General features: G+C 32.8%; 2 protein-coding genes and 1 pseudogene across 10 annotated transcripts; all 3 read right to left on the bottom strand.

Annotated features, from left to right (window-relative positions):
• Nucleotides 1-6,345: 6,345 nt before the first annotated feature.
• Nucleotides 6,346-11,203, bottom strand: LOC114322368 (uncharacterized). 8 transcript variants are annotated; one of them, XM_028269661.2, is made up of 9 exons: nucleotides 10,601-11,203; nucleotides 9,292-9,329; nucleotides 9,078-9,186; nucleotides 8,956-8,979; nucleotides 8,795-8,863; nucleotides 7,836-7,874; nucleotides 7,668-7,767; nucleotides 7,497-7,557; nucleotides 6,346-6,848 (listed from the first exon to the last, which is right to left on the bottom strand). In XM_028269661.2, exons 1-9 carry the CDS (start codon nucleotides 10,763-10,765, stop codon nucleotides 6,572-6,574), a joined length of 882 nt encoding a protein of 293 aa, XP_028125462.2. In that variant the 5' UTR covers nucleotides 10,766-11,203; the 3' UTR covers nucleotides 6,346-6,571. The 8 variants fall into 8 exon arrangements, with proteins under 8 accessions (XP_028125462.2, XP_028125459.2, XP_028125461.2 ...); XM_028269658.2 differs by having other exon boundaries at nucleotides 7,647-7,767; nucleotides 10,601-11,195; XM_028269660.2 differs by having other exon boundaries at nucleotides 7,647-7,755; nucleotides 10,601-11,195.
• A 759-nt stretch (nucleotides 11,204-11,962) lies between these two features.
• LOC114322367 (actin protein 2/3 complex subunit-like protein) lies at nucleotides 11,963-22,995 on the bottom strand. 2 transcript variants are annotated; one of them, XM_028269657.2, is made up of 13 exons: nucleotides 22,711-22,995; nucleotides 20,822-20,996; nucleotides 20,667-20,729; nucleotides 20,440-20,545; nucleotides 19,488-19,592; nucleotides 19,330-19,406; nucleotides 19,068-19,182; nucleotides 17,853-17,925; nucleotides 17,432-17,623; nucleotides 16,396-16,516; nucleotides 13,179-13,403; nucleotides 13,051-13,106; nucleotides 11,963-12,243 (listed from the first exon to the last, which is right to left on the bottom strand). In XM_028269657.2, the coding sequence occupies exons 1-13, from the start codon at nucleotides 22,785-22,787 to the stop codon at nucleotides 12,234-12,236; spliced, it is 1,395 nt and encodes a 464-aa protein (XP_028125458.2). In that variant the 5' UTR covers nucleotides 22,788-22,995; the 3' UTR covers nucleotides 11,963-12,233. The 2 variants fall into 2 exon arrangements, with proteins under 2 accessions (XP_028125458.2, XP_028125457.2); XM_028269656.2 differs by having other exon boundaries at nucleotides 19,068-19,197; nucleotides 22,711-22,961.
• LOC145804623 (elongation factor 1-alpha pseudogene) lies at nucleotides 14,972-15,814 on the bottom strand (annotated as a pseudogene).
• Nucleotides 22,996-24,791: the final 1,796 nt, after the last annotated feature.

Here is a 24,791-nt window from a genome sequence, read left to right as displayed (position 1 = left end):
TGGGTTTATGGAGGTTCATCACGAGTTTCATTTCGATAATCTAAATCGTTCAATATGTAAAACTCGTCGAATACTATATGTTTGTTAAAAATCACATTAATCAGATGTTAATAGTTATATAATCAAATCAGTTTTATATAAAAAAAATAGACTGTAAAAAAATAAACGATTGATAGAAATCTGATCTGATAAGATAGTTATCGATATCTGACCAATATGAATTATTACAAGTATATAGTACTCGACGAGTTCTACATATTAAACGTTCGGATTATCGAAACGAAACCCAAAGTATGCCCCATAGGGCCAATGATACCCTCCAGTCTGATTACACACCAAAGGGAAGCCCAACCCTTCCAATTAAGGGTTTTCAAATGGCATGTAGACAAAAAAAATCTGGTATTACTCGGCTCGATCCACGTGACTTTGGGTACATCTCAACCCGCTTGAGTACTTAATCCGTCCTAACTTATAAAAGATTATTTAAGATTTTGAATAAATGTTTGTAACCTGAACCCGTCCATAAACCCGGTCCGTAAGAGGCCGCATAGGTAAATCTAATATTTAGTTTGATTTTTTTGGTCTAATTTTTAATTTAATTTTTTTTGTTCTCATGTTTAAATTATTATTTTTTTCTTTCTTTTTTCTCCCCTCCACTTATAGGTATTATAGGTATTATATGTTACTTTATTATTTTTTTGATTATATGAAATGTGAAAAAATAAAAATATAAAATAAAATCAAAATACATGAATTATGTTGAGAAGTAAATAAGAAAAATAACTAATGAAAATATTAAAAATATATGAATGAAAAATATGTAGAACTTAATAATATAAGTGTAACGAAAAATATGTAGTCCAATTCAGTTTGATTTTTGCCTGTAAGATTTAGGCTTATGAGTGGCTTGTGATTTTAATTTTTTTAAATAAACTTTATTCATATCAATCTGTTGACTAGACAAAACTTAAAATAAAAATCCGTTAAAATATAAAATTTAAACACAATAATTACACTGAATGGGTAAGTCCGACTACTCTCATCACGTCAATTTTGATTATGTCTAGCTCAATATCATTTTATGTGAGAAAATTATATCAGACCCAATTATCAAATCAACAATGATTCATCCCACTAAAAACATCACTACTAATAGCACTAATGTATTAAAAAAGTAAAAAAAAAAAAAAAAAATATAACTCCAAGACCAAAACATCATATCATTAATGACGAAACTCACTGCCACCTAATTAGTGGGAGCACTAATTAGTGCTCCTAAACATTTTTCTTATCAAATTATGTGTATGTGGAAAAATTGATAAATTAAGGTCAATCACTTCAAAAAAGAAATATAGGATTTCGCGAGTCTACTTGGAATTTTTTAAACCGAGAATTGTCTTTGTCAGATGCGACTTGTCTTGGTTTGGGAGAAGTTAATTTAGCATAATTTTTTAGTTTTTTAATTAATTTAACTTGGTAAAAATAGTTTTGTTTAGAAAGAATTTTTTATTTTTTTATTTGAATATGATGATTATAAAGAAAAAAAAAAATAATTATAGTTTAAATGTGATATTTTATTTTATTAATTTATTTTATCTTTTTATGTTTATTTAGACAAAAAAATATATTAATTTACCAAACAACAACTTAATATTTTTAATTAAATAAGTCAACAAAATGAACCTTGTAAATCTGCCCAAATGAAGTTTTGTTGGTATCTATTTTTTTGAAGACGTAAGAAAAAGTGAGATTTTGAGTTTTAATTTAGGCGCCGTTTGGGATATATATCCGGACTATTTTAATTAAATATTATAAAATATCATATCTAACTCATAATTATTTTATTTTTTTTTCTTACAAAAATTAAAAAAGTCAAAAAAATCTATTTCCAACAAGATTTTTTAGTCTCAGACTAAGTGATGCTTTGGAAAATTGATAAAAAACTGACTTTTTAATTTTTTGACAAAAAAACTGACTTTTTTGTGTAAAAAAACTAAAATGCCAAAAAATTAGCTTTTTCAACTTGTTCCCAAAAGACCCCTATAATAGTTAAAAAGTTAAAAGTCAACTCACATTACAAACGAACTCTTAGACATATTTTAGGAAGACGGTAAAAAGTGATTTTTTTTTAATTTTAATCAAACTTTTAGCTTTTTTGACAAATGATCTTAAAAGTTGATAAAAAGTTACTTTTTACTTTTTTGATTAATATTTATTTATGATATCAAATCACAATAAAATAACCAAACTACTCAAATTCAATTTAAAATATTTACAACTTTACTCATGTAACATATTTTGACTCATGAAGAATAGAATTATAATTTCATCAGTGACTAAAAACTAACTTTTCAACTGTCTTTAAATATAAAAAAGTCAACTTTTAATTTTTACCTCTAAGCCAAGTTCCAAAACACCCCTTAATAGATCATAACCTAATGTGGTGGTACAGATTACAGAGCCTCCGTTTGGGAAGTGGGTTGGCTTTTTGGCTTTTTGGCTTTTTTGGCTATTTTAGCCTGGGCTTAAAAGCTTGGTTTGGGAAGGACTTTTTGGCTTTTTGGCTTTTTTGAATTTTTTTGTGAGAGAAGAATGTAATGATTATGGGTTGGATGTGATGTTTTGTTTGTTATGGTTAAAATAGCCTATTTTGTTTTTTGTGGTTAAAATAGCCAAAAAAGCCTCCAACCCACCTTCCCAAACGGTGCCAGAATAAAGTTTTTATTTTTTTAATCTTGGAGGGGTTGGAAAAAAGCATAAACGGCCAAAAAGCTAAGCCCTAATTAGAAAAATGTGTTTGAGATTTAATTCTAAAATCAACTCTAATCAGTTGGTAGTAGATGTAATGTTTTGATCTTTTTTTTTTTATTATTATTTTTTTATCCTATCATTAGTGTTCCATTAAAATATTAAAATTAATTAACTGAATCAATGTTGTAAATCCAATGCCCTTTGGCCCTGTTTGGTAGAGCTGTGGGAAAATGCTTATAACTTATGCCTTAACAGTTTATAGCTTATAAGTATGAACATAAGTTGATTTCTGACTTATAAATTAAGCATCTTCTGCCTCACTTAAAGAATAAGCTGATTTCTGATTTACAAAAAGCTATAAGCTGCATTGTTAAGTTAAACCAAACACATTAAAATAATTTAAATTAAACTAAAAATTAAAATAAGCAACTTTTAAACTGCACCAAACACTTTGTATGCACGTACGTATGTATCCCTATATGATAGTTTTGTAGGTCAGTCTCAAAGTCAGTCTTTCCTTGTACAGAGTCGGTGGCTCAACGCACACTCTACCCGCCCCACCAATACCCAATCAGCGCCAAACGCGGTATAAAGTTTTTAAAAAAATTTAGCAATTTAATACATTTTTACAAGCTATTTCTTCATATTTATCTTAATTATTTTATACAATTTTTGAGTTATATATAATGAGAATCTTATTTTATAATTTATTAGATAGTACATTTTATGGGTTAAAATAATTTACTTCTATTATTTTTGTAGTAAAAAATAATAAAATATTTAATTTTGTCTTTGTATTTACAAAATATTCAATCTATTTCTTCTGTTTAGTCTCTTAATAAATTATTAATAGTACTTTTATTTATACAGAAATCATTCATAAAATTAAATATAACCCTCTTATACAAATCTCTAATAGTTCAGTATCGGTCGGAAATAATTTAACTTTTTTTACATAATGGTATTTTATTAATAATTTGGGTTAATTATAGTTTACTCCATTTAGCTATTATTAAATATCACTTGCCCCTTTCAATTTTTAAGCCATGCATTTAGACTTGTCAACTATTAAAAATTGTACAAAGAAATAATTTTAATAGTTGCAAGATCTAAATGTAAAATTTTAAAATTAAGAGCGTAAAGTGATATTCATTAAGTGATTATTACCAATTAATCCTAATAATTATTAGAGGATTGTATTGAACATGAACGGTGGTCTGGTCTAAATGTGAGGCTGCTACCTTGTTAAAACTGACTTTTCTATTCTTCTTGGCATTTTCTTAGTTTAAATGACTTTTTAATTTCTTCTCTTTTCTTTTCTGTTCTGTTCTGTTATTTTTTCTTTGCATGAAATGCATTTTGTTCTTATCTCTTCTTTCCCCTCACTTTCCAGAGAAGAAACAAAAAAAAAAAAAAAAATCTTAATTATTGAATACATAATTTGAGACTCTTATATAATCAAATAAATAAAAGTGTACCAAAACAAAAGACAAAAATTTAAAGACAGAAAGTCTTGTGCGTGCAATTTCCTATATGTACTCCTATGTTGTCTAGGTGTAATTATTCAATAATCCTCAATTGATTTTTAGTCTTAACAATTACAAGTGACCATTAGGCCTATAAAAATGGTCCGAAATTCCTGGGCGGCCCGAAACCTGCCCAAAACCCTTTTCGGCCCCGCCCGTTTCGGCCCGGTTAAGCCCAGACTCGAGCCCATCCTACTACCTTGGACCTATGCCTTCTATTTTGGGCCTCGGCCCGGCCCGTTGGCCCAGCCTGACTGGACCAGGCTATTATTACACCTTTAATGACCATCTTGGTAAATATTATAAGATCTTACATTTACTAAACCTTTTTTTTGTTTTTTGGGAATTTATCGAAAATGAAATCTCCGACCCATATTTATCGAGGTAGTCAGCAGTTGATGGTCAGGATCAAAATGAGATTTCAAACTCACATCATCACATAAGCTTGCATATATAGGATTAATATTATAGGGATGAAACAACTTATCTTGACATCATTTTTGAAATTTTATTATGTTGATTAACTATGTTACGTTTGATTTTATATTTTAAAAAGATGATTAAAAACTAATTTTTTGGTTTTTTTGGTTTTTTTTTCTTTTGAAAAAATATGTAAAAAATATATGAGATAATGTAATTCAAAATGGATTAAAAGTTGAAATATGACTTTTAATCATCATTTCAAAATAACCCGGCACAACTAGGCCATAACCATGTTCACCTAAGGACAGAAAAACCTAAATAAAGCACAATCTAAGGGAAAAAAGAAATTGGGTCCATCGATGTGGTAATTTTATATTTTTCTCTTAAATCTCTATCCATTGTGTATCAAGTTCAACTAGATGCTTCTGCTCCATTCATTATTGAATTAAAAATTTCATGGTAAAACTTAAAAAAAAAAATTAGCTAATACTTTCTAAACATCTAGAACAGGTTCATTTTTAAGTAAAACTTTCTAAACATTCATCTTAACTTTTCAAACTTTATATGAGACAATTACAAACAATCTTTTACTCAAAAATCAATTTCAAACTAGGAAATTTGGAATGGTACTATCAAATGTGTTGTTACCACATTGATTTATCAAATCCCGTCTTTTAAGTGGATATAGCGAGAAAAATAATCAGTATATAAAATTATGACCAAAAAGCACTAAGTTACCAATTTATCAAGTAATAACTCCCAACGGCTATGTATATAATTGCACATGGGTTTCATCACTTAATGTGGGATCTACATAATATTATGTCTAATTTATATTTTTATCGATACATTTATCGGTATTCTTAACATTATTGAATAAAAGATAACAACCAAAGCATGGGATGAAATAACAGTTATAATAATAGTAGAGACAAGGTATGAAAAGAGCAATAATTATAATTATAGTTATTAAGGTTATTAATGATTTTTTTAAAGATAGGATAAGATCCACATGACACTAATCCCATCCCTAAATATGTATTGAGTGTAAAAAAAAAAAAAAAAAAAAAAATCCTGAAGAAGTCATCCTCACAAGCAAAAAGAATAGACAAGAAAAATCATTATAAGATCACTTTGGCAAACATAATAACCATATATATTATACAATAATTAATGAATATTTTTTTTTATAAAATTTAGTTTACTTTTATATTAATTTAAAGTGGGACTCTCTTATACTTCATCGTATGCTTATGCCCCACCACATGTGACACCTTCACAAGCTCTTTTGATTTTTGATTTTTTTTTGTTTTGTTTTTATTACTAATAAAAGTATAGAATGGCAATTCTACGTGACCATAACATATTTTATTTTATTTTTAATTGAAAAGTATTTCTTGAATATTAATATAAAATTGGACATTTAAAAATAAAGGAAAGTGATCAAATCGAATATTTTACTGAAATATCACTATTTTACTAAAAAGGTACTTGAATTTGGATGAAGATAGGCAAAATTTAGAGCGGGAAAATAAAAAATAAAAAATTAATAAAAATCAGTTATTGGGTTTTGATCAAAATTCATCATACCAATGAAAGTTTTGTTATCAAAAAAAACAAATCAGTCAATCATACAAGGTTTCTCTTAGTAAATGGTTAATCGTGTTAAGTACTTCGGATCAACAAAAGTAGCATTCCGCAGAAGCCTAATAAATCAGTTGTGTTTTTACAGAAACTTGACAAATAATACCCAAATAAATTAAGAAGAGATTCCATAATCTACAAAAACAATAATATTAGCAAAACAAGAACACAAAAGGATGACCGAGTCAGTCCATGGATCCCAACGATTAAGTAACAATGGAGTAAGCTCATCCTGACCTCCGCATTTTGATATTCAGAGGAGTTTCCTTGTAGGACTGAACCTTCTGAACTGCTCTCCGCATTGGTCTGCCTAGAGACGTTCTTTGTGATTCTCGAGCGTCAGATCCTGCTGGGGCACAATTTTCATCGTTCTCTTCTTTTCTGATAGGTGAACCAAATGGAGTCGGAGCAAGTAGAAATTTCGCATCTTCTATCTCAAACAGGTCCTCATTAGGTTCATGCTGTTGGTATCTAAACCTAGCAGATTGTCTTCTCAAACAACGTCTGAACAAAAGGCGCAAGTGACATGCTTTTAATTATATTGAAAGTCGCTTTAAGAAACAATTACACACATGCACATGCTAAAAAAAAAATTAAAAATATGAAAAGAAAACCATAACTTGCATGCTTTTAAGGATTAGAGATGCATCTCGTGATAGTTATTGTTGGGATGGTTAAAATTTCCAATGTAGTTGGTTCGAATTCCCAAGAAGGCTATTGGAGAATTGTGCACCTTTATTTTTTGTTCATACAGCTAGGGTTTCACATTCATTGTATTTTGTTATTTCACCTAAACTTGTTATGCACAAGTTGTTTCTAATGAGTGTGGGTAAGATGTAAAGGGGAGAGAGATAGGAAGAGAGAGTGTGTGTTCTTTGGGTTTGTGTTCAAACTCCAATTTGTTCTTGTACTATTTATCTCTCACAGTGAAGATTTGTTCAATTGTCTTAATTTGATCTTTGTTTCTCCCCATTGTTATAAGCTGTGAAGTGTGATATTTTTGAACCTTGGTTGATTTTTTGTTGCACCTTGCATGTACAATGTCTACGAGAGCAAACTTATAACCGCAACACAGGTTTGCATAGCTCATGGAACCCATTTTATGAATGAAATCCGCATTTTTCTATTATAATAGAAGATGTGTAAACCAACCTTTTGCTTTCAGATGTCTCCTTTTCTGCAACTTGTTTAGATGTAGTCGAAGGGCCCATCGCTGCAAGCATAAATGCTATCATCATTAGATAAAAAGAAAAAAAATAGATAAAAAGAAAAAGACATCAAAAAATATTCAAATGAACTAACTATTTGAGGATCCAAATTTACATTGACTTCTTGTTGGGCGCCTTCTCTGGCCTTCACAAAGTTTACTATTATCATTAGATGTAAGTTCATCAACTGCCTCCTCCCCTTCCTTTGAGCCAACCTAGGAGACAGAAATGAGAATGATTCTAACAAAATAGCAGACAACTCAAGAGAAGTTCAGTAGAACACCTGAGAGCAGTTTTTTTGACTGTTCGTCTTTGCTTTCCCCTGCAAAATCAAAGATGGTTTGTCATCTCAGAATTCAACAGTCTAAACCACAACCACTCCACCACCCGCCACTACTGCACAACCACCACCGTCTAAGCGCTACCACCACCGCTACCGCCACATCACTATCAACTATAAGGTAAGTAAAATTATATTGCCCAACATGACTTATAAGTTTTATAGAAATATTTTCTGACCTGTTCAAGATATTTGTTTGTTGCACTCATTTATTTTTGATTTATTTATTTATAAATTTTTGGTAATATAAGATTGTAGTTGAGGTTGTGTTTTCATAAAGTAATGATTCACATGTGTAAGTATGATGGAACAATGTGTCTAACCCAAACAAACCTGAGCTACATTATTGGATTGGTTTGGTTCGGTTCCTGTGAAGGATTGGTTCAATCCTGTGTCCAAAACCTTGGAACATAACATGATTTGGTTCGGTTATGAGATTAGTATTAACCCAAACCAAACAATTCATGGGCATCTCTACTACCAACCCATAACCACAATATGAAGATGTGGAAAATTACTATAATTTTCAAACTTTAGTTTGTTGTACATATCAAACAGCTTGATTGAATTCAGAATGTAAGTTTTAGTACATACCAAACAATTTTTTAGATTAAAAATTCCAGCATTCAGCTTTCAGACTGACTTAATTTTGAACTTTCAATTTTTGGTTTTCAGTACTATCAAACAACACCCTAGTTTCCCACTGAATATTTAATTCAGAGCAGTATTCACATCTTATGTTCTAGGACTGGAAATTGGCAAGAAAAATCATATCCTCCATCTAAGATAACTTCTCTAGAAACTAGTGCATAAGGAATAATCTTAAGTACCAAGTTTGTAATGCATGTGAAACTCCAAATTTGCAGATCATATCATTTATAGATTAGAAAATGAAAGCTAACCCCCAGTTCCAAATTTTTTGATTTAAGCAGCGCATCCTTGCACACGTTATCGTGCTGAAGTGCCTTTAGCTGTGATGAGCATTACCAAATCAGTCGATAGCACTTGATGAACAAATGGGCTTGGAAATTCCCAATGTGAGAAGCGTTCAGAATAAGCTTACCTTTTCTTTACATAAATTAATCTCCTGAAAAATTAATGCAATACATTCAATATCAGAAAAAAAATATTATGCATGAATTTTGAAAAAGAAGACTATAAACTGAAATTAAAGCAAAAACAAACCGCTAATATATGGCTATTGGATTGAGCAAGGTTCCAATTCTGCAGCTGCATTTTCTGAAGATTAATTCGCATCTTCTGCAACTCTATCCCAGTAAATTCAATGATTTGACTGTTGAACCAAATATAAAGAAACCCTCTGATAAACATACAAGGAAAGAAAAAAAGAAAAAGAACTTGAAGTCCAAAATAACGAATAAAAAAAAAAAAAACATACTTCTTGTCTGCAACGAGTTTTGCCAGTGCTATGTTTTCCTGGTTCATATATCAATACAAGAACAACCAAGTAAGGTAATTGATCATGCCAAGAAGACAACATACATAAAAGGGTTAATTTCACTTTTATCCAAAGAAGCACGGACACGGATACGTGACACAACATAGACATGCAGACACGGCAATTTTCAAAAAATGTAGGACACAATACGTGGGTGATACGCACAGAATATATAATTTTATATATTTATTGTATGTCATATATATGAACACGTCATTCTAAGACAATAAATAAATACAATATAATACTAATTTTTATAAATTGACATTATTTTTCTTTTATCATCTTATTCTAAGTTGTTTTGTTCAAACCTATAATTAGTTTCGTGTGTCTAGTCAATGGACACACATGTCTTTCAAGTGTCCAAAGAGTGTCCGAAGAGTGTCCAAATTCTAAATTCTTTATAAAAAGCTAGGACACGTTTGGATGAGTGTCGGACACATGTTGGGAGAGTTTCTGATGAGTGTCGGTGTCCGACACGGACATGACATGGATACGCCACCTTTTTAGAAGTGTTCGTGCTTCTTAGGTTTTATCCCCTAAACTATCACCATTTTTTTCTATTTCTTCCCTAAACTGTCAATTTCATGTCCCTAAAGTTTCTGATTTCAGTTCATGTAGCATATAATTGGAGACGATTGTATAAATTATTAATGGTTCACGTTGAAGCACAATTTAATTGTCAAAAAAGTCATTTTAAAATTTAAACATTTTAGCCATACAACCAAACACCCATGGTTGTGGGGGTGTAATTTGTTCGAAATAGTAAGAAAAACGAGTGGTTCATAGTATGGTTTAAATTGACCCCGGGCAATTGCTCAAGTGGTCATGGAGAGCACACTCATGTGCCAAGGTGAGTGAGGTGAGGTTAGGCAAGTGAGGTGAAGTTTCAAGTTTGAGTCTATGTAGAGACGTTGGCTTGTGTTATAATCTAACTACTAACATACTAACTGCTATCTTGTGCCAAAAAATAAAATTAAAAAAAAAAAAAAAGCATTGTATGGTTTAAATTATTCAAAATTTGAAAGAACCCTTTTTGTCTATCAAATCAACCTTCAATTGGACTACATGAACTGAAATCAGAGACTTTAAGACTAAATAGATCTGTACAATCGTCCCCAATTGCATCACGCGAAGTGAAATCAGAAAATTTAGGACTAAATAAATGAAAGAAAAAATGACGATAGTGTAGGGAATACATGTAAAATTAATCTACATAAAAATTGAAGTAAACCCACAAGGATTATACCTTGACAAGATGATCAATGCATTCCTTAGCCGAGGAATCTGGCGGCGAGACCTTCTTATGAGGGATAGGGGATTTGGGCTGTGGAATTGAATTGGTAATATCAGACAGTCTCTTCCTCACAATGCTTCCAAAAGAAGACCTCTTTGCCATTCTATTCCCTTTCATAGTCCTTCAAATCCCTAAATACCTAACCCTAAGAGATGAGATTCAAATACAAACCCTAGACGAAAAAAAATCTAGGGTTTATAGAAGAATGCACTGTGAATTATTCAAAATATAAAGAGATAAAAGTACTGACTATTAAAGAAGACAGAATCAAAACCCTAATTTTTGTCTCTGAGAGTTTCTGCGTTTGAGAATCGAAGGGAAGGAGAACGAGCCAAAGAGGGAAGTAAAAGGAAAAGCAGATTCGGCAGAGGTTCGGAAGTCTAACGGCTCACCGAAGCAAAGTGAAGCGAAACAAAAGTGCAAAAATAAAACACCGAACCTGATTTTAAATATTAAGACGTTACCGGACGTGATTTTGAATCTGAACCACCAACACAGGGTCTGTTTGGTTGTTTTGAAATGGAATCCATGTTCCTGTCATGGATTTCTTATCCCGAAAAAGTACGTCAATTTTTTATTTATTTATTTTATTACTTGATGCAAAAAAATTTAAAAATTGTTAAATATCAGTGAGATTTATGTAAAATTCATTGCACTTATATCACATTAATTAGCAAACAAAAAGTCATAAGAAAACTTGGTTACTAATATTTTTAAAAACATAATTAGGTGTCGTTTGGGAAGAGCTCATTTGGACTCTTTTGGCTCTTTGAGCCACAAAAGACAGAATAGGCTATTTGAGCCACAACAGACAAAACATCACATCTAACCCATAATCATTACATTCTACAAAAAAAGTCAAAAAATCAAAAAATCCTTCCCAAACCAAGCTTTTGAACCCAAGCTCAAATAACAAAAAAAGCCAAAAAATCAACCTACTTTCCAAACAGAGGCTAAATATGTTTTTTTTTTATCTCCCAACATTTTTCTAACATTTTTCTAATTAGAGTCCGTAATAAACAAAATGACAATAATCCTATTATAACATAAGAATAAAATAATTTCAATTTTTTAAAAGTGCTATGTTTAATGTGATTCTTTTGCAAAAGATTAATTTCTAAGAAAATTTCAAATTTAGTTCAAATTTTCAAATTTTAGCTTCAAACATGCCTATAGAAAAAGTAAATTCATTTTCCCCGTTGCTTCAATAATATGATAGGGACAACTCGTGTATAAAAAAAGAAATTGTAAAATTTATTTGTATAGAATTACAAGTCAGCATTATATCTCAATAATCATCTTTGGAAAAGCATAGAAATGAATCTAGGTAAGAACTATTGGATTAATAAAGTTCACTAACTATACATATGAGTAGCATAAACATCATCTCTAGAGTTAAGGCATACATATCCAGCAAAGAACAATCATTTGCAACACAAAAAATGACTGAACAACATGCCATTTAACAAGAACTTCAACCAGCTGAACTTTACATGTCTCATTTCTGCAACTTGACAAAAAGGAGTCGACTCGAGTAGAAGTTCCACACTAGGTCTGATGTTGCAGGTTTTGAACTACTTCCCGTTCAAACTACCCTGCAATTCTCAAATGTTAGGGACTCTAGTCAGATAATATTTTGACTATTTCAAGTATATACTTTATGCGGCGAAGCATTGTTAATATAATGAAAGTTGCAGTGCAACTGCTGTAATTGAATTACAATGAATATGTCAAAACTATGATCATGAATAAGCAATAAACTAGTCCACTCCCCAGTACAGCAAACTTTACTACGACTTGAGAAAAAACTGGTTAATTTTTGTCTTATAATGACTTTTTTTTTCAAATTTGTCTTTGAAGAACCTAAAATAAATTAAATAAATAGATCAATTTGAAAAAAATGCAAATAAAAAATAAGAAAAAGTTTAGAAACACATAAGCCAATCACTAAACAAGACACAATCCTCATCCCATCTTTTTGTAGGTTCTATACCCATGTGAGAGGGTTGCATCAATTCTGTAATTGGTTTTTGTACAAGTAAAATTGTGAAAATAAAACTAATTTTTTTTGGCAAAAGTTCACTTATTTCCATCATTAGAACTTCTTATTTTTTCTTCAATTTTGTTCTTTAAATTAAAAAAAAAAAAAAAGGGGGGTTCTTCAAGGCTTGAGGACCTTAAAATAAAAATGAAAATCAATAAATTAAAAAAAGAAAAAGAAAAAAAGTCCTAACAAGACGAATAAGCTGATTTTCCCTAGGCTTGGCTTAACCAAATGAGGCAGTTCACCCGAGTTTCATAAGTAGATGGAGAGCAGCAGCAACGGCAGACATGACCAAGTTGATCAGCCTGAGACATAATTGGAATATTTCAAGTATGCAACGGGTTAGGAGAGTACATACTTAAAAGCAATCACTTGTTGTTGGCCTTGAAGAAGATACGAAGCTTTACTACGGACCTGCAAGGCAAAATTGTTTCATAAACGAATCACCAGAGTATAAAGAGATGAAAGGGGAGTTAAATTTCACACCTTTGATGCATAAGACCTCAAATCCGTGCTGGTGATCTGACAAGAGCAGTTGCGCAGATAAACACCCCACATTTCGTATATCACTGATTTGTCTTCTAGCATGGGGTTAGATAAAAGCCAGTTCTCAGTAAGAACCAAGAAAATGTACATTTTGAAAAGATCACAACTTTTGTCTTTCACATTAATCGAGATGAGTGATCTTAGGATCACTTCTGCATCAGTAACCTGCATAGAAGAAAATAAATTGTAGAAAATTTAATGTATAAAGAGAAATAGAGAATTGTATTATTGATTGATATAATGTTATATATATTACAATGATTCATGATTCCTAATGTTGTATTAAGGAGTAGGTGAAGTGGAGGTGGTAGTGGTGTATTGGGTTAGGTTTAGTGGAGTAGGTGAGGTGGTAGTGGTGTAGTGGGTTAGGTTTAGTGGAGTAGGTTTAAGTGGGTGAAGTAGGTGATAGGTTTTAACAGCCCCCGCAAACTCAAGGGGGATAGGAACTAACCAACTTGAGTTTGGAGAGAGTTACAAAACAAGAAAATACATAAAAATAAAAGACCCAATCCATAAAAAGGCGTGCCATCAAAAGGTGCGCCAGACACGCGGCGATGCACGTGATCGACAGAACGCGTGTCGGCCTCTTTGTCATGGTCTTTATAAACCGAAGCGGAGGCTGAGGCTTGGAAGCAGAGACAAAAACCTGCTAGAAAAACTCTGAAAAACTCTTCGTTTTCTGAGAGAGATTTCTGAGAGAGATACTCTGTAACACTCTGGTTTCTGAGAGAGATACTCTGTAACACTCTGTTGTCTGAGAGAGATTTCTGAGAGAGATACTCTGTAACACTCTGTTTTCTGAGAGAGATTTCTGAGAGAGACACTCTGTAACACTCTGTTGTCCAGAAAATGGCTTCGTCTTCCCGTGGTCTGCTCACTCTCTTTCCAGACCTTAACGAGTCAACAAGAGAGATAACTGGTGCGGGGGCCAGTGAACCTCAACCAAACGCCCCAGGGTTTGCTCCGTTGAACTTTCCTATGCGGTCTGTGGAGCAAAAAATGGCAGTGCAAACTGACATTGAAGCCAATCAGGATACTTTGAAGTCCTGTGTGGAGACGATGACGGCAGTCACAAACTTGTCGCACCGGCTGCAGAGTAGGACAAATGAGGTGCAGCATTGAAATGGCCAATTGGCGCTGCTCCAGCGCATGTATAAGGATGCGCGAGCAGAGATAAGTGTGCTGAAGGCGGAAAACAAGGAGCTGAAGCGGAAGGCTACCGTGATGTTCCGATTTGGAGGTCCACCATATGCTGTAGTGGAGGAGCAGGGTGGAGTGAACGTGCTCGGTGGAGTGGGTAGTATGGAGGCAGCGCCGGTAAGGGACACCCAAGAGAAAAGCAAGAAGAAGAGACCTGCAGCAGAGTAGAGAAGAAAAATCCCACTGTGGGTGCGGGTGTGTTGTGGTGGTTTGTTTGTTTGTTGGTTTTTTTTTTTTTTTTTTTTGGTGTAAAATTGTGATCGGGGTTGATCCCTGAGATGAATAAAATATGATTTGGTGTGCAAAGCTATATGGTATGAAGGGAATTGAAAAAAGATTAAAAAGAATGTGAAAGAAAAATAAAGAAAAAATAATAAAAATATATTTGAAATCAAAAAATGAAAGATGGAGGAAATAAGGAAAGTGGTTTGGAGAAAATAAATAAAAATAAAAATAATGGAGTTGGAAATCAAACGGAGGAGAGATGAAGATTTTTTTTTTTTTTTTTTTTAATATAATATAATAAAAAGATATATATATATATATATATATATAATAAAGAAAGTGGGGAACAAGAGTGTAAAGAAAAGAAAAAGTATAGGTTGCATCGTGGGTCACATGGGTGAGTAAAAGAAAACAATAAAGAAATGAGTGGGTGCCCCCCATGTGCAAGGATAGTGCTGGCACTTCAATAGGTGGTACAGCCTGCTGAGCATCAGCTTTGACAGGAGCTGCCTTTGGACCTTTTCTCTAATAAATGCGTCAAACTGTTGCTGTTGGTGTTATCAAGAATGTGGAGAAGAGGAGGCTTGTCTGATGGCCTCTTGGGCTGTGTAATCATATCGAGGTTGGTGGACCTCTCAATCATGTTGTCACCCTCAAAACCAGAGATGGGGACAAAAGGAATTTTGTCAGGGTTGTAACCAACCTTCTTCAGATAGGAAGAGACTTCCTGCACAATTTCATCATACCTTGCTTTTGAGTACTTAGGAGTGGTAGCATCCATCTTGTTACAGCAGCAAATCATCTGCCTCACTCCAAGAGTAAAAGGAAGGAGAGCATGTTCACGGAAGAACTTGGGCTCCTTCTCAATCTCCTTGCCAGATCGACGATCAATCTCAGCAAACTTGACAGCAATGTGGGAGGTGTGGCAGTCAAGAACTGGAGCATACCCATTACCAATCTGACCCGGGTGATTCATAATAATAACCTGGGAGGTGAAATTTGCAGCTTCCTTGGCTGGATCATCCTTCGAGTTGGATGCAACAAAACCACGCTTGAGATCCTTCACTGCAACATTGTAGATGAAGACGATCGAGACGGTGGTGTATGGGAGGACAACAGTGAGAGGAGAGGCAGTGGTGATGGACTCGAAGAAATTTCAAGGTATGTGTAGAAAATTCTAGCAGATTAGGTTGAGGTCCGGCGGGCGGCCAAGGCGAGGTTGCCGCCCGCCGGTGAAGCGAAAAATACTAAGTGCTTAACCTTGCTCTGATACCATGTAGAAAATTTAATGTATAAAGAGAAATAGAGAATTGTATTATTGATTGATATAATGTTATATATATTACAATGATTTATGATTCCTATATATAGAAGAGGGTGAGTGTGTAGTAGGTAAGGAGTAGGTGAAGTGGAGGTGGTAGTGGTGTAGTGGGTTAGGTTTAGTGGAGTAGGTGAGGTGGTAGTGGTGTAGTGGGTTAGGTTTAGTGGAGTAGGTTTAAGTGGGTGAAGTAGGTGATAGGTTTTAACATAAATATATACACATAAAATTTATTGACACACATAGAAAACGAAGTGGAAACACAGGCAGTATGTCTAACAGGCTTGTCTAAAATGGCCAAATGAAACCATAATGAGTAAATAGCAGGAAATTAGCCAATAAATGAAAATTTTACATGAGATTTTACATATATCAAGCATATTTCAGCAGAAATGACAGACGGATATAGACTACCTTGTTATCCAAACAAGCTACAAGGATTTGAAATGCCACTGCATGTCTGAGGTGTTTGCTCCGTGCATCAACTCCTGAAATGCTTTCCACAGTTCTCAAGCAGTTCATGTCCCTAGGTACTCTGTGTTCACAATATTGCATAGTCAGCTTACAAAAATTAAACGGGAAAAACAATAGGAAAAGCCTCAGTCAATACTCGAGTGTCATTAAGAGAAAATATTACTCAGATATGAACTTGAACAAGAGCATCTCACAAAAAATAATTAATCCAGCAACAAAACTCAATTGTTCAAGGCCATATCGAAGTGTTGGTACAGTAGAAATTTCATATATTGAAAGGCAGAAGCTACTTTGTGACATTGTACCAGCTTGCCACATCCAACAAAACGTTTGCCACGGCATTCTTGGTGGTCTGACAATTGGCTTGTCATGGTTATTATTACCACTACAATTCAAGACAGTACCAAATAATCATATACATATTTTTCCCACATCCATAGGTCCTGATGAGAAAACAGAAATCCCTTTATTACATTGAAGTTTATAGTGATGAGTAAAAAAAAAGAAAAGTTGCTTTAACAAAGATTGCGTTCATAGAGTAGTGAAGGTAATAGTTCCTGTGGTAATGTTTGCCATGCCACTTTCATAAGCATGCAGGTAGTTTAGCCTTCTTTTCACCACTTGAGGGCATTGTACAAAATTTACAAATAATGTAGATGTTAGACCTACCTAATTTATTGATAACTTCAGAGCCAGGCTACTTTTTTCAGCAATCAAAGTAAGAAAATGTGTGCTCAACACAAAAGCTTCATGACCAACTGTAGATGAGACTCAGACCACATTGTTCTAATACAATATAGACGTTAATATATATTTTTTGAAAGTAATACAATATAGATATTACAGAAAGAATATCCAAAACATAATAAGAGTTCTAAGAGATGTGTAGGAATAGAAGCATTAATAAATAGAATGCAAGTGGGGAATACGTAAAATATTGTTACACATTAAGCAAATCAATTGTGTTAGTGCTAACCTGCAAGCAATAGATTTTGCTACTGTCTCACAGCTGGTATTCCATTCATTGTCTGTGAAGAAATTAATAACTGAAAGCATGCATTCATACAAAATCACAGACAGGCCTACAAGCTGTCGATCTAAGAAAAGATTAATAATCAAAACCACCAACTCCTCTACTTCTGAAGTTGATAAGATTGAATATGTGCTCCTGCGAAGAAAAATGCCATGTCAACAATCAACATCCAAAGAACTCTTTAAATCCTTATATAGCTATCAATGGCTCATGAAATGCATCTTTTGCAGCAAGTATCAAAGAAATTGATTCTGTTACAACATTTTCCGGGTCTCAACTTTCAACTCAAAAAACAACCATGCAAATGCCACAGCACCAACAAAACAAATACCACCAAAACCTTTAGGTTTCATTTGCTACATACCTTACTTGACAGCAAGAAGCTACGTACTTGATCCAAGCTCTTATATTTTGAGGTGGTCCCCCACAACCAAAATCTAAAACACAAGTTTAAGCAGATGTGAGAAAACCACCAACATCAAAGCTAATAGAAAACTAGAATTTCACATAAACTGATACAATATCTTTTCATAGAGAAAAACTAGTAGAAAAGAAAACACTATATGATGTTGCAATAAAACAGATGCTCTGCAAAATGATATGGCATGAAACAACATGAATTGAAGAAAGTATGATAAACAAACCACTGGGAAAATAGGCAAAAAGTATGAGGAAAAACTCAATGTCATTAATGAATGTTCAACCCAGTTCAGTTGGAAGTATGAAATTTTGCTTCTTACGTTAGACCTTAAGCCATCAATACTAATAGCAACTGTTCAAATTTATTTTTCTGTCCAAAAGTACAATACAATAGCTGATTCCTATATGTTACATCTAATGTCAATGCAAATTTAGTTTATATCCATGTGAGTAAGCTAAAAACAGTAGACAAGATGTCGGGAAGCTTCCTTTTTTAAATATCACAGAACATAGGTAAAATGTAAACCATTAACACAATCATATTACTTATGTGAATCATCATTATCATATAAGTTTAACAAGGACAACGATAGGAATGGTAGCAATCAACATACTAAGTAAAAAACAAATGAACTGCAATCTATACACCAGAAATGCTTGTCCTCCTTGATGCATACTTATAACTTAACATTTAGGTTCTTCTGATCCTGATCAAATAATGCGATTCTTATAGAGCAGGCAAATTATAATAGATCATTCAAATTAAACATGAGTTCATTATTGAGTTTACAGACACAAGAAGGAAATGCCTTCTATTGCCCACTTTGTCAAATTGGGCACACTATCACCCATTCACAATTCAATTTTTTACCAAGGTTTATAGGCCACAAGAAGCATGGAATTAGCATTTTGCTGGTTGTTATATAGTATATGACCAAGCATCTTAACAAACTGACAACAAATAATTGCATATGATCATAAATCTTCACTATTTTCCTCAGTTAAATATTTTCAATATTTCATAAGCAATACCAAACAAAAGTTAATAAACCATATCGAACAGTAAATACAATTTTCCCCTTTCCACCACATGCATTTTATCTACCATCCATGTATTATGGACGAGAAAATAGCAAATTGAAGTTGTCAAATTACTTACCCACTGTGACAATTTCCATGTTGGATGAAAATTTGGATGGAGAATCCAATATAAAACCATAGATTTCAAGAGCTCCTTTTAGTTCAGAATAGTTTGGTAACCAGTCAATTTTAATCTGCAGTAGACCAACCTGAATAAGAATGATGATGGATAAACTATGGGTAGTGTAAAGAATACTAACCAAAGAAACTTATCAATTTAAACTATGCTGCAAGAAAACTTCACCTCAAATCATCCTCAGTAAAATAGAGATCTAGATTACCTCACTTGTAGGTGAGAGAATAGCGGTCCAAAAGTCACAAGCAGATGTACTAAGCACTTCCTCCGAAGAGTATAACACTAACAATCCAGATAAAAGGACATGATCAAAATTATCATGTAACTATTAAATGGATGACCTTGGAAGAACAAAATACTTACTCAAACCAAACGTCCATGTTGCTATGGATTTTTCTGCATGACCGCATGTATAAACCAATTTCAAGAGCCATCCATTCACCAATAACCTCTCAAGGAAAACTTCTCCTGCAATATTATAGCAAATGCATAACCTAAGATGCACGGATACATATACAAGACACATATACAGACACACCAACATGACATACTTCAATAAAAAAAAGGTCCAAAACGACTGGGACATGGTATCAATCAATAACTATATATTTATATATACATGAAAATAATAACTAACTATTTCTTTTTTACATTACTAATATAGTTAACTGAAAAGAGCAGCTTGGCCCCAATGGTGAGACTTGTTAACTTCTCTGGTGAAGCAAGTTCAAGTCACAAAAACAGCCTCTCCAGTAATAGGGTAAGGTTTTAATGGGCTTTAGTGGTAGCCTTGTGCATTAGGTCACTTTCTAGTAAGAAATTCTTTTTCACATTCTACATAATGGATAAAAAGAGAGAACCAAAAAAACTCCTAATATCTATTTAGAAAGCTCTATTCATAAACAAATTGAAAGTTTTAAGTTTTAGAATTCCTAAATTTACGCAGTCTAAAGGAAGGGTTAGTACTTATGAATTCAATTTATTCAAAGTTGCATTGTGTCATGTGTCTAAACAATAGACACATGTTTCCCAAGTGTCCAAAGTATGTATGGTTTTATGAAAATTTTAAAATAATAATTATAGGACATTTTCGATGCATGTCCATAGAGTGTTCAACGAGTGTCGGTGTTCGACACAGCACCTTCTTAGAAGTGTCTATGATACTTAGTGATGTTTAGAAATCAAACCGAAGTTTGGCACAAACAGCAAACTAACATTTCACTGAAAAAACGCAACATATACATATACTAAGAACACACTACCTTTGAAAAGACGTCAACAAAAATTATTTGAAGGAAAAAATATAAAAAGAAACCTTTCTCAACATCAAGCTCAACCAGTGAATTGATCTCATTGTTCATGAAAGACTGCAAAAGCCCACAGCTTCCAAGCTCATGAAATACCGCTGGTGGTCGAGTTTTCTGCAAATAATATAGAGGAAGCATATATTATAATATATGATATATCCCGCCTACAAAATTCCAATCAAAATCCTCATATAACTAATTATGTGTGAAGTTTTGGTTAGCTCACAGATAATACCTGATTTCCAAAAACTTGAAGACCCCAAATGGAGTTCTCATCCTCATCACTTATTTGTCCCATCTACATAAAAAATTTCATATTAGTGATAAGTGATAACAGAAGCAGTAAGGAATATAAAAACCAAATATCAAGAGGGAAAAAAAAAATTGTACCTCTTTTTGGCATTTTTCAACACATTCAGACAGTTTAGCTTCTCTATCATCCCTGTCCTCATCCTCGTCCGAATGATAGTCTTTTTGAGCCTTTGCCCGTTTTGATTTCATCTCTAGTTTTTTATTCTCCTTCAAGTAATCATTCACAAGATCATCCAAACCTATAACCTTTTTCCTGGCAAAGTTAATACAAATCATGACATCAAGTTAGATGCATCTTGCAATAAATAAGCACCATGATATTCTAATTTCAAATAACATACTCCAATCTTGAACTTACACTTAATTCTTGACTTTGTATAATATGAAAAGTGGGGTGGAAGAAGGTTTGCCCATAAAACTGATACATTGAATGAGAGTAAAGTATATTTTTATCCCTCGACCTTTGCTTTAATTGTCAATGTCATCGTCTGATTTTTAATTTTTCTATTGAGCCCTCTAACTTCCATAATTTAGTCCGCATGTTCCAACCCATTAACGGAGGCTCAACAAACTATCCTAACACATCATGTGCTTCCTACTTGACCTAAATTTAGTTTAAACTAAAAAAATTATAGCCTAAACAAGAGAAACCACTGGCAGTTTAAAGTAAAGTTCCATTTAAGGTGTAACAGATACAAGTTGACAAACAATGAAACAAAGTTAGATTTTTCACATACAATAATGTGTTGAACTAGATTAACTAAATTATGTAAGTCCAAATGCTCAAATAAAAAACCTAAAAGTTGGAGGATGAGATTGAAAGTTCGAGTAAAATTACAGTCAAAATAATAGTTTACTCATTACTTTAGTAACTTTACCTTTGACATATACGAATATACTTACATACAGGTGTTAACTATGTATACATAACTATAAAAAGTGAATACCTCCTGGATTCTTCAATTTAAGAAAGAAAATTAGCAATGCATAGACTAGTTAAGAATAAAGAAAACAAGATAACAAGATCACATTACAGGAAGTGCTTTTGATGATAAATTTCAATTATGTAAGGCACCTTCAATTCACGACTCAAACCTGTATCAAATTTAAATTTGGGTAAAATCACTCAAAAAACACTCCACTCTTTCACCCAAACATGTACCAAATTAAGTTTTACTCAAATTTTTACGCCTATCAAGGGAAACTCAAATGTTTACTCAAAATTTTCAATACTAGTTTGTGACTCTCAAATTTACCATTCTACCATTAGTGAAGCTTTTACTCCAATTTATGGTTGTGGGCGGTTCGTATCAATCAAATAATGCTTATTTGGGTAAAATTTTGAGTAAGGTCTGGAGATAGCCTAACGCTCTATTTGGTTAGAAGATTTGGGAAGAGAAAGAGAAAAGATGTAAAATTAGATGAAATGCATGTATATTTTATTCCTATTTCACCTACCATATCATTTGTCTTTCCAAATCTCTCGTCAAATTCTCTAACCACACACAGCATAAGGATTTAAAAACCCTAATGCTGTGTTTGTGTTTGGTTGGGAGATTTGGAGAGGAATTTGAAAAAGAAAAGGGAAAAGGTGTGTGAAACTAGGTGAAACATTTCACCTAATTTTTTCCTTTCCCTTTCCAAATCCATCCTCAAATCCTCCTACCAAACACAGCGTAAGAAAACAAATTTCCAATAATTATAGCAGTGATAACAACATGATAAAACCCTATCCTAGGCAGTGTTTGGATCAGAAAAAATGAAAGAAAGAAACGTACAAATTTCAAATGGGAATTAATTATCATTCACCAATTTAGGAGAATGGTCCTTCCAAATGGATAGGCATTTCATTACTTCACAAAATAATACCAGAAAATCAAACACCACCGAAATAACATATGAGTTTGAAAAAATAAATAAATAAATAAAAGTTAAAAGCTAGGGAATGAAAAAAAAAAAAAAAAAACCTTTTTTTGGTGGTGAGAGCAGGGGATTTGAGAAGTAAGTCTTCTGACTCGAAATCGAGAGGTCCATCAATGTCCATCTTCTCTACCTTTCTCTCTCCTAAACTCTCCTTCTATGCAGACAGAAGACACAGAAACTACGATCGCCGCTGTGAATTTAGAGAGAGAGAGCGAGGCAGTGGGAGGGAAGAGCAATTTGGAACACCTTTTTCTGACAAGTTTCGGAACCGATTAATAATTTTTAATTAAAATATGAAAAAAAAAATAGAAAAAATTAATCAGGTATCTTATTTGGAGAAATATTAATTAATTTAGGCTTAATTTGGGGTGTATTAAAAAAATCAAAAAATCAAAAAATTATAAAAAAAAAATAAAAAAGTTATAACTATTCATAAATTAAAAATATTAAAAAATTAAAATACATAATATTTTCATCAAATAAAATTTACACAATTTACACAGCTGAAATGATCTTGTACTACCGTGAGAGGGAAAAAAAAAGAATTACATATATAAAAGCACTAAGTTTGATGGAAATGTTAGGCATGTGGGCGCCCACTACGAGTCTTGTTTTGATAATCCGAACCGTTCAATATGTAGAACTTGTCCAGAACTATATGCCTACAAAAAATCACATTGATCGGAAATCGGTAACTACATGATCAAATCAGTTTTGTATAAAAAATGGATGTGTATAGTTAACAGTTGACAAGAAAAACTAACACGAGCAGATAGCTATTGATATCCAATCAACATGATTTTTTATAAGCATATAGTACTCGACAAGTTCTACACGTCCAACGGTTCCGATTAGTAAAACGGGACCCGTTGTGGGCCCCCATGGGCTGAACAGCACCGTCCAATTTATGCCTAAAAATGAGAGAATCAATCTCCTACACCATACCCTCTGTTGCGCTGCCCCTCATGCTTCCAACCGCACGGGCTATTCCATCTATAACTTCCCCTATACACTTATTTATATAATTTTTTAATACACATTTTTCTATAAAAAGTTAAAAAGTTAACCCAAACATCCATATTTTTTCCCTTAACTTTTTAGTCTAAAAAGACAAAAAGTACACTTATTTAGGACACCCCAAATAACCCCTTAGTCCTACATGTGTTTTTTATAAATCAATGAGAAATTTTTTTTTTAAGGTCCCTAATAATAGTAATTTAAACGATAGAGGATACCAAAAAAAGGGATGATGTATCAGGTCCCTCAATTAGAACGCGCGCATTTTTAATTCTTTCTTTGACCAAAATACCCTTCACAAATCAACTAAGAACACTCCACTTTCAACGACTCAGTTCCATTTCAAAAATCCAACCATCTTCACGAGCAATAGAACAAGATAATTAGGGTTTCACAATCATTTTCACTATCAACATTACGGTTTCATTATCCTCTGCCAAAATCTTTTTCATTCATTCTTCACAAATTTCTCTGACCCGTTTTCTCAATTCATCGTCATCTCAGTTCATCTTCATCTCATTACATCTTTATCTTAGGGCATATCAGTTCATAATTAGGGTTTCATTATCACTCTAGTAAGTTTTTTACAATCCAACAAGTTTTTATCTAGAAACACGGTTAATTGCATATTATATTATCCTTCCATTTATTAGGGTTTCAATTTCGTAATAAAAAGTTACAAGAATTTGAAAATTTTATTTCTTTAAGTTTTAAACTTAATTTTGAAGATGTTTGTGTGATTTTGTCTATAAATTGCTCTGTTATTTGAATTTCTCTGCTATTGGCTTGATTTATGTTTTTTCTTTGAATTTTCCCTGGCATGTTTATTCCCCCATTTTCTCTGGCATAGTTAATTTCTCTGTATTTCTCTATGTAATTTTCAAATACAATTCACTCAAATTTCTATGCTCTATTAATTTATCTGGCTTGCCATGTTTAATTTTCTCTGGCATATATCATTTTCATTTTCTTTGCTTGCTAGATTTATGTTTCTTTCTTAAATTTTCTCTGGCTATATTTTACATCTATATGTAATATTACTCTCTTGTCTGTGCCTAAGTTTCTTTGGCATTTATAATTTCTCTGGCCACATCACTTTTCTGCTTTG

This window comes from Camellia sinensis, chromosome 12 (assembly GCF_055761805.1).
Source record: "Camellia sinensis isolate YWXY chromosome 12, ASM5576180v1, whole genome shotgun sequence".
NCBI classification, from domain to species: domain Eukaryota; kingdom Viridiplantae; phylum Streptophyta; class Magnoliopsida; order Ericales; family Theaceae; genus Camellia; species Camellia sinensis.
The sequence above is the reverse complement of the archived record's forward strand: the minus strand, read 5'-3'. Positions and strand labels throughout refer to the sequence as shown.

What these genes read in the sequence shown, in the direction of transcription:
- LOC114322368 (XM_028269658.2), bottom strand. Translation starts at nt 10,765, where the DNA reads ATGAAAGGGAATAGAATGGCAAAGAGGTCTTCTTTTGGAAGCATTGTG. An exon ending in AAACTCGTTGCAGACAAGAA is followed by an intron (nt 9,187 to 9,291) that starts GTATGTTTTTTT and finishes TTGGTTCAACAG; the next exon opens with TCAAATCATTGAATTTACTG. An exon ending in TAAATTTGGATCCTCAAATA is followed by an intron (nt 7,558 to 7,646) that starts GTTAGTTCATTT and finishes TTATGCTTGCAG; the next exon opens with CGATGGGCCCTTCGACTACA.
- LOC114322367 (XM_028269656.2), bottom strand. Translation starts at nt 22,787, where the DNA reads ATGGACATTGATGGACCTCTCGATTTCGAGTCAGAAGACTTACTTCTC. An exon ending in GCTCTCACCACCAAAAAAAG is followed by an intron (nt 20,997 to 22,710) that starts GTTTTTTTTTTT and finishes TAACTTTGCCAG; the next exon opens with GAAAAAGGTTATAGGTTTGG. An exon ending in TTGAAAAATGCCAAAAAGAG is followed by an intron (nt 20,730 to 20,821) that starts GTACAATTTTTT and finishes TTTTTTATGTAG; the next exon opens with ATGGGACAAATAAGTGATGA.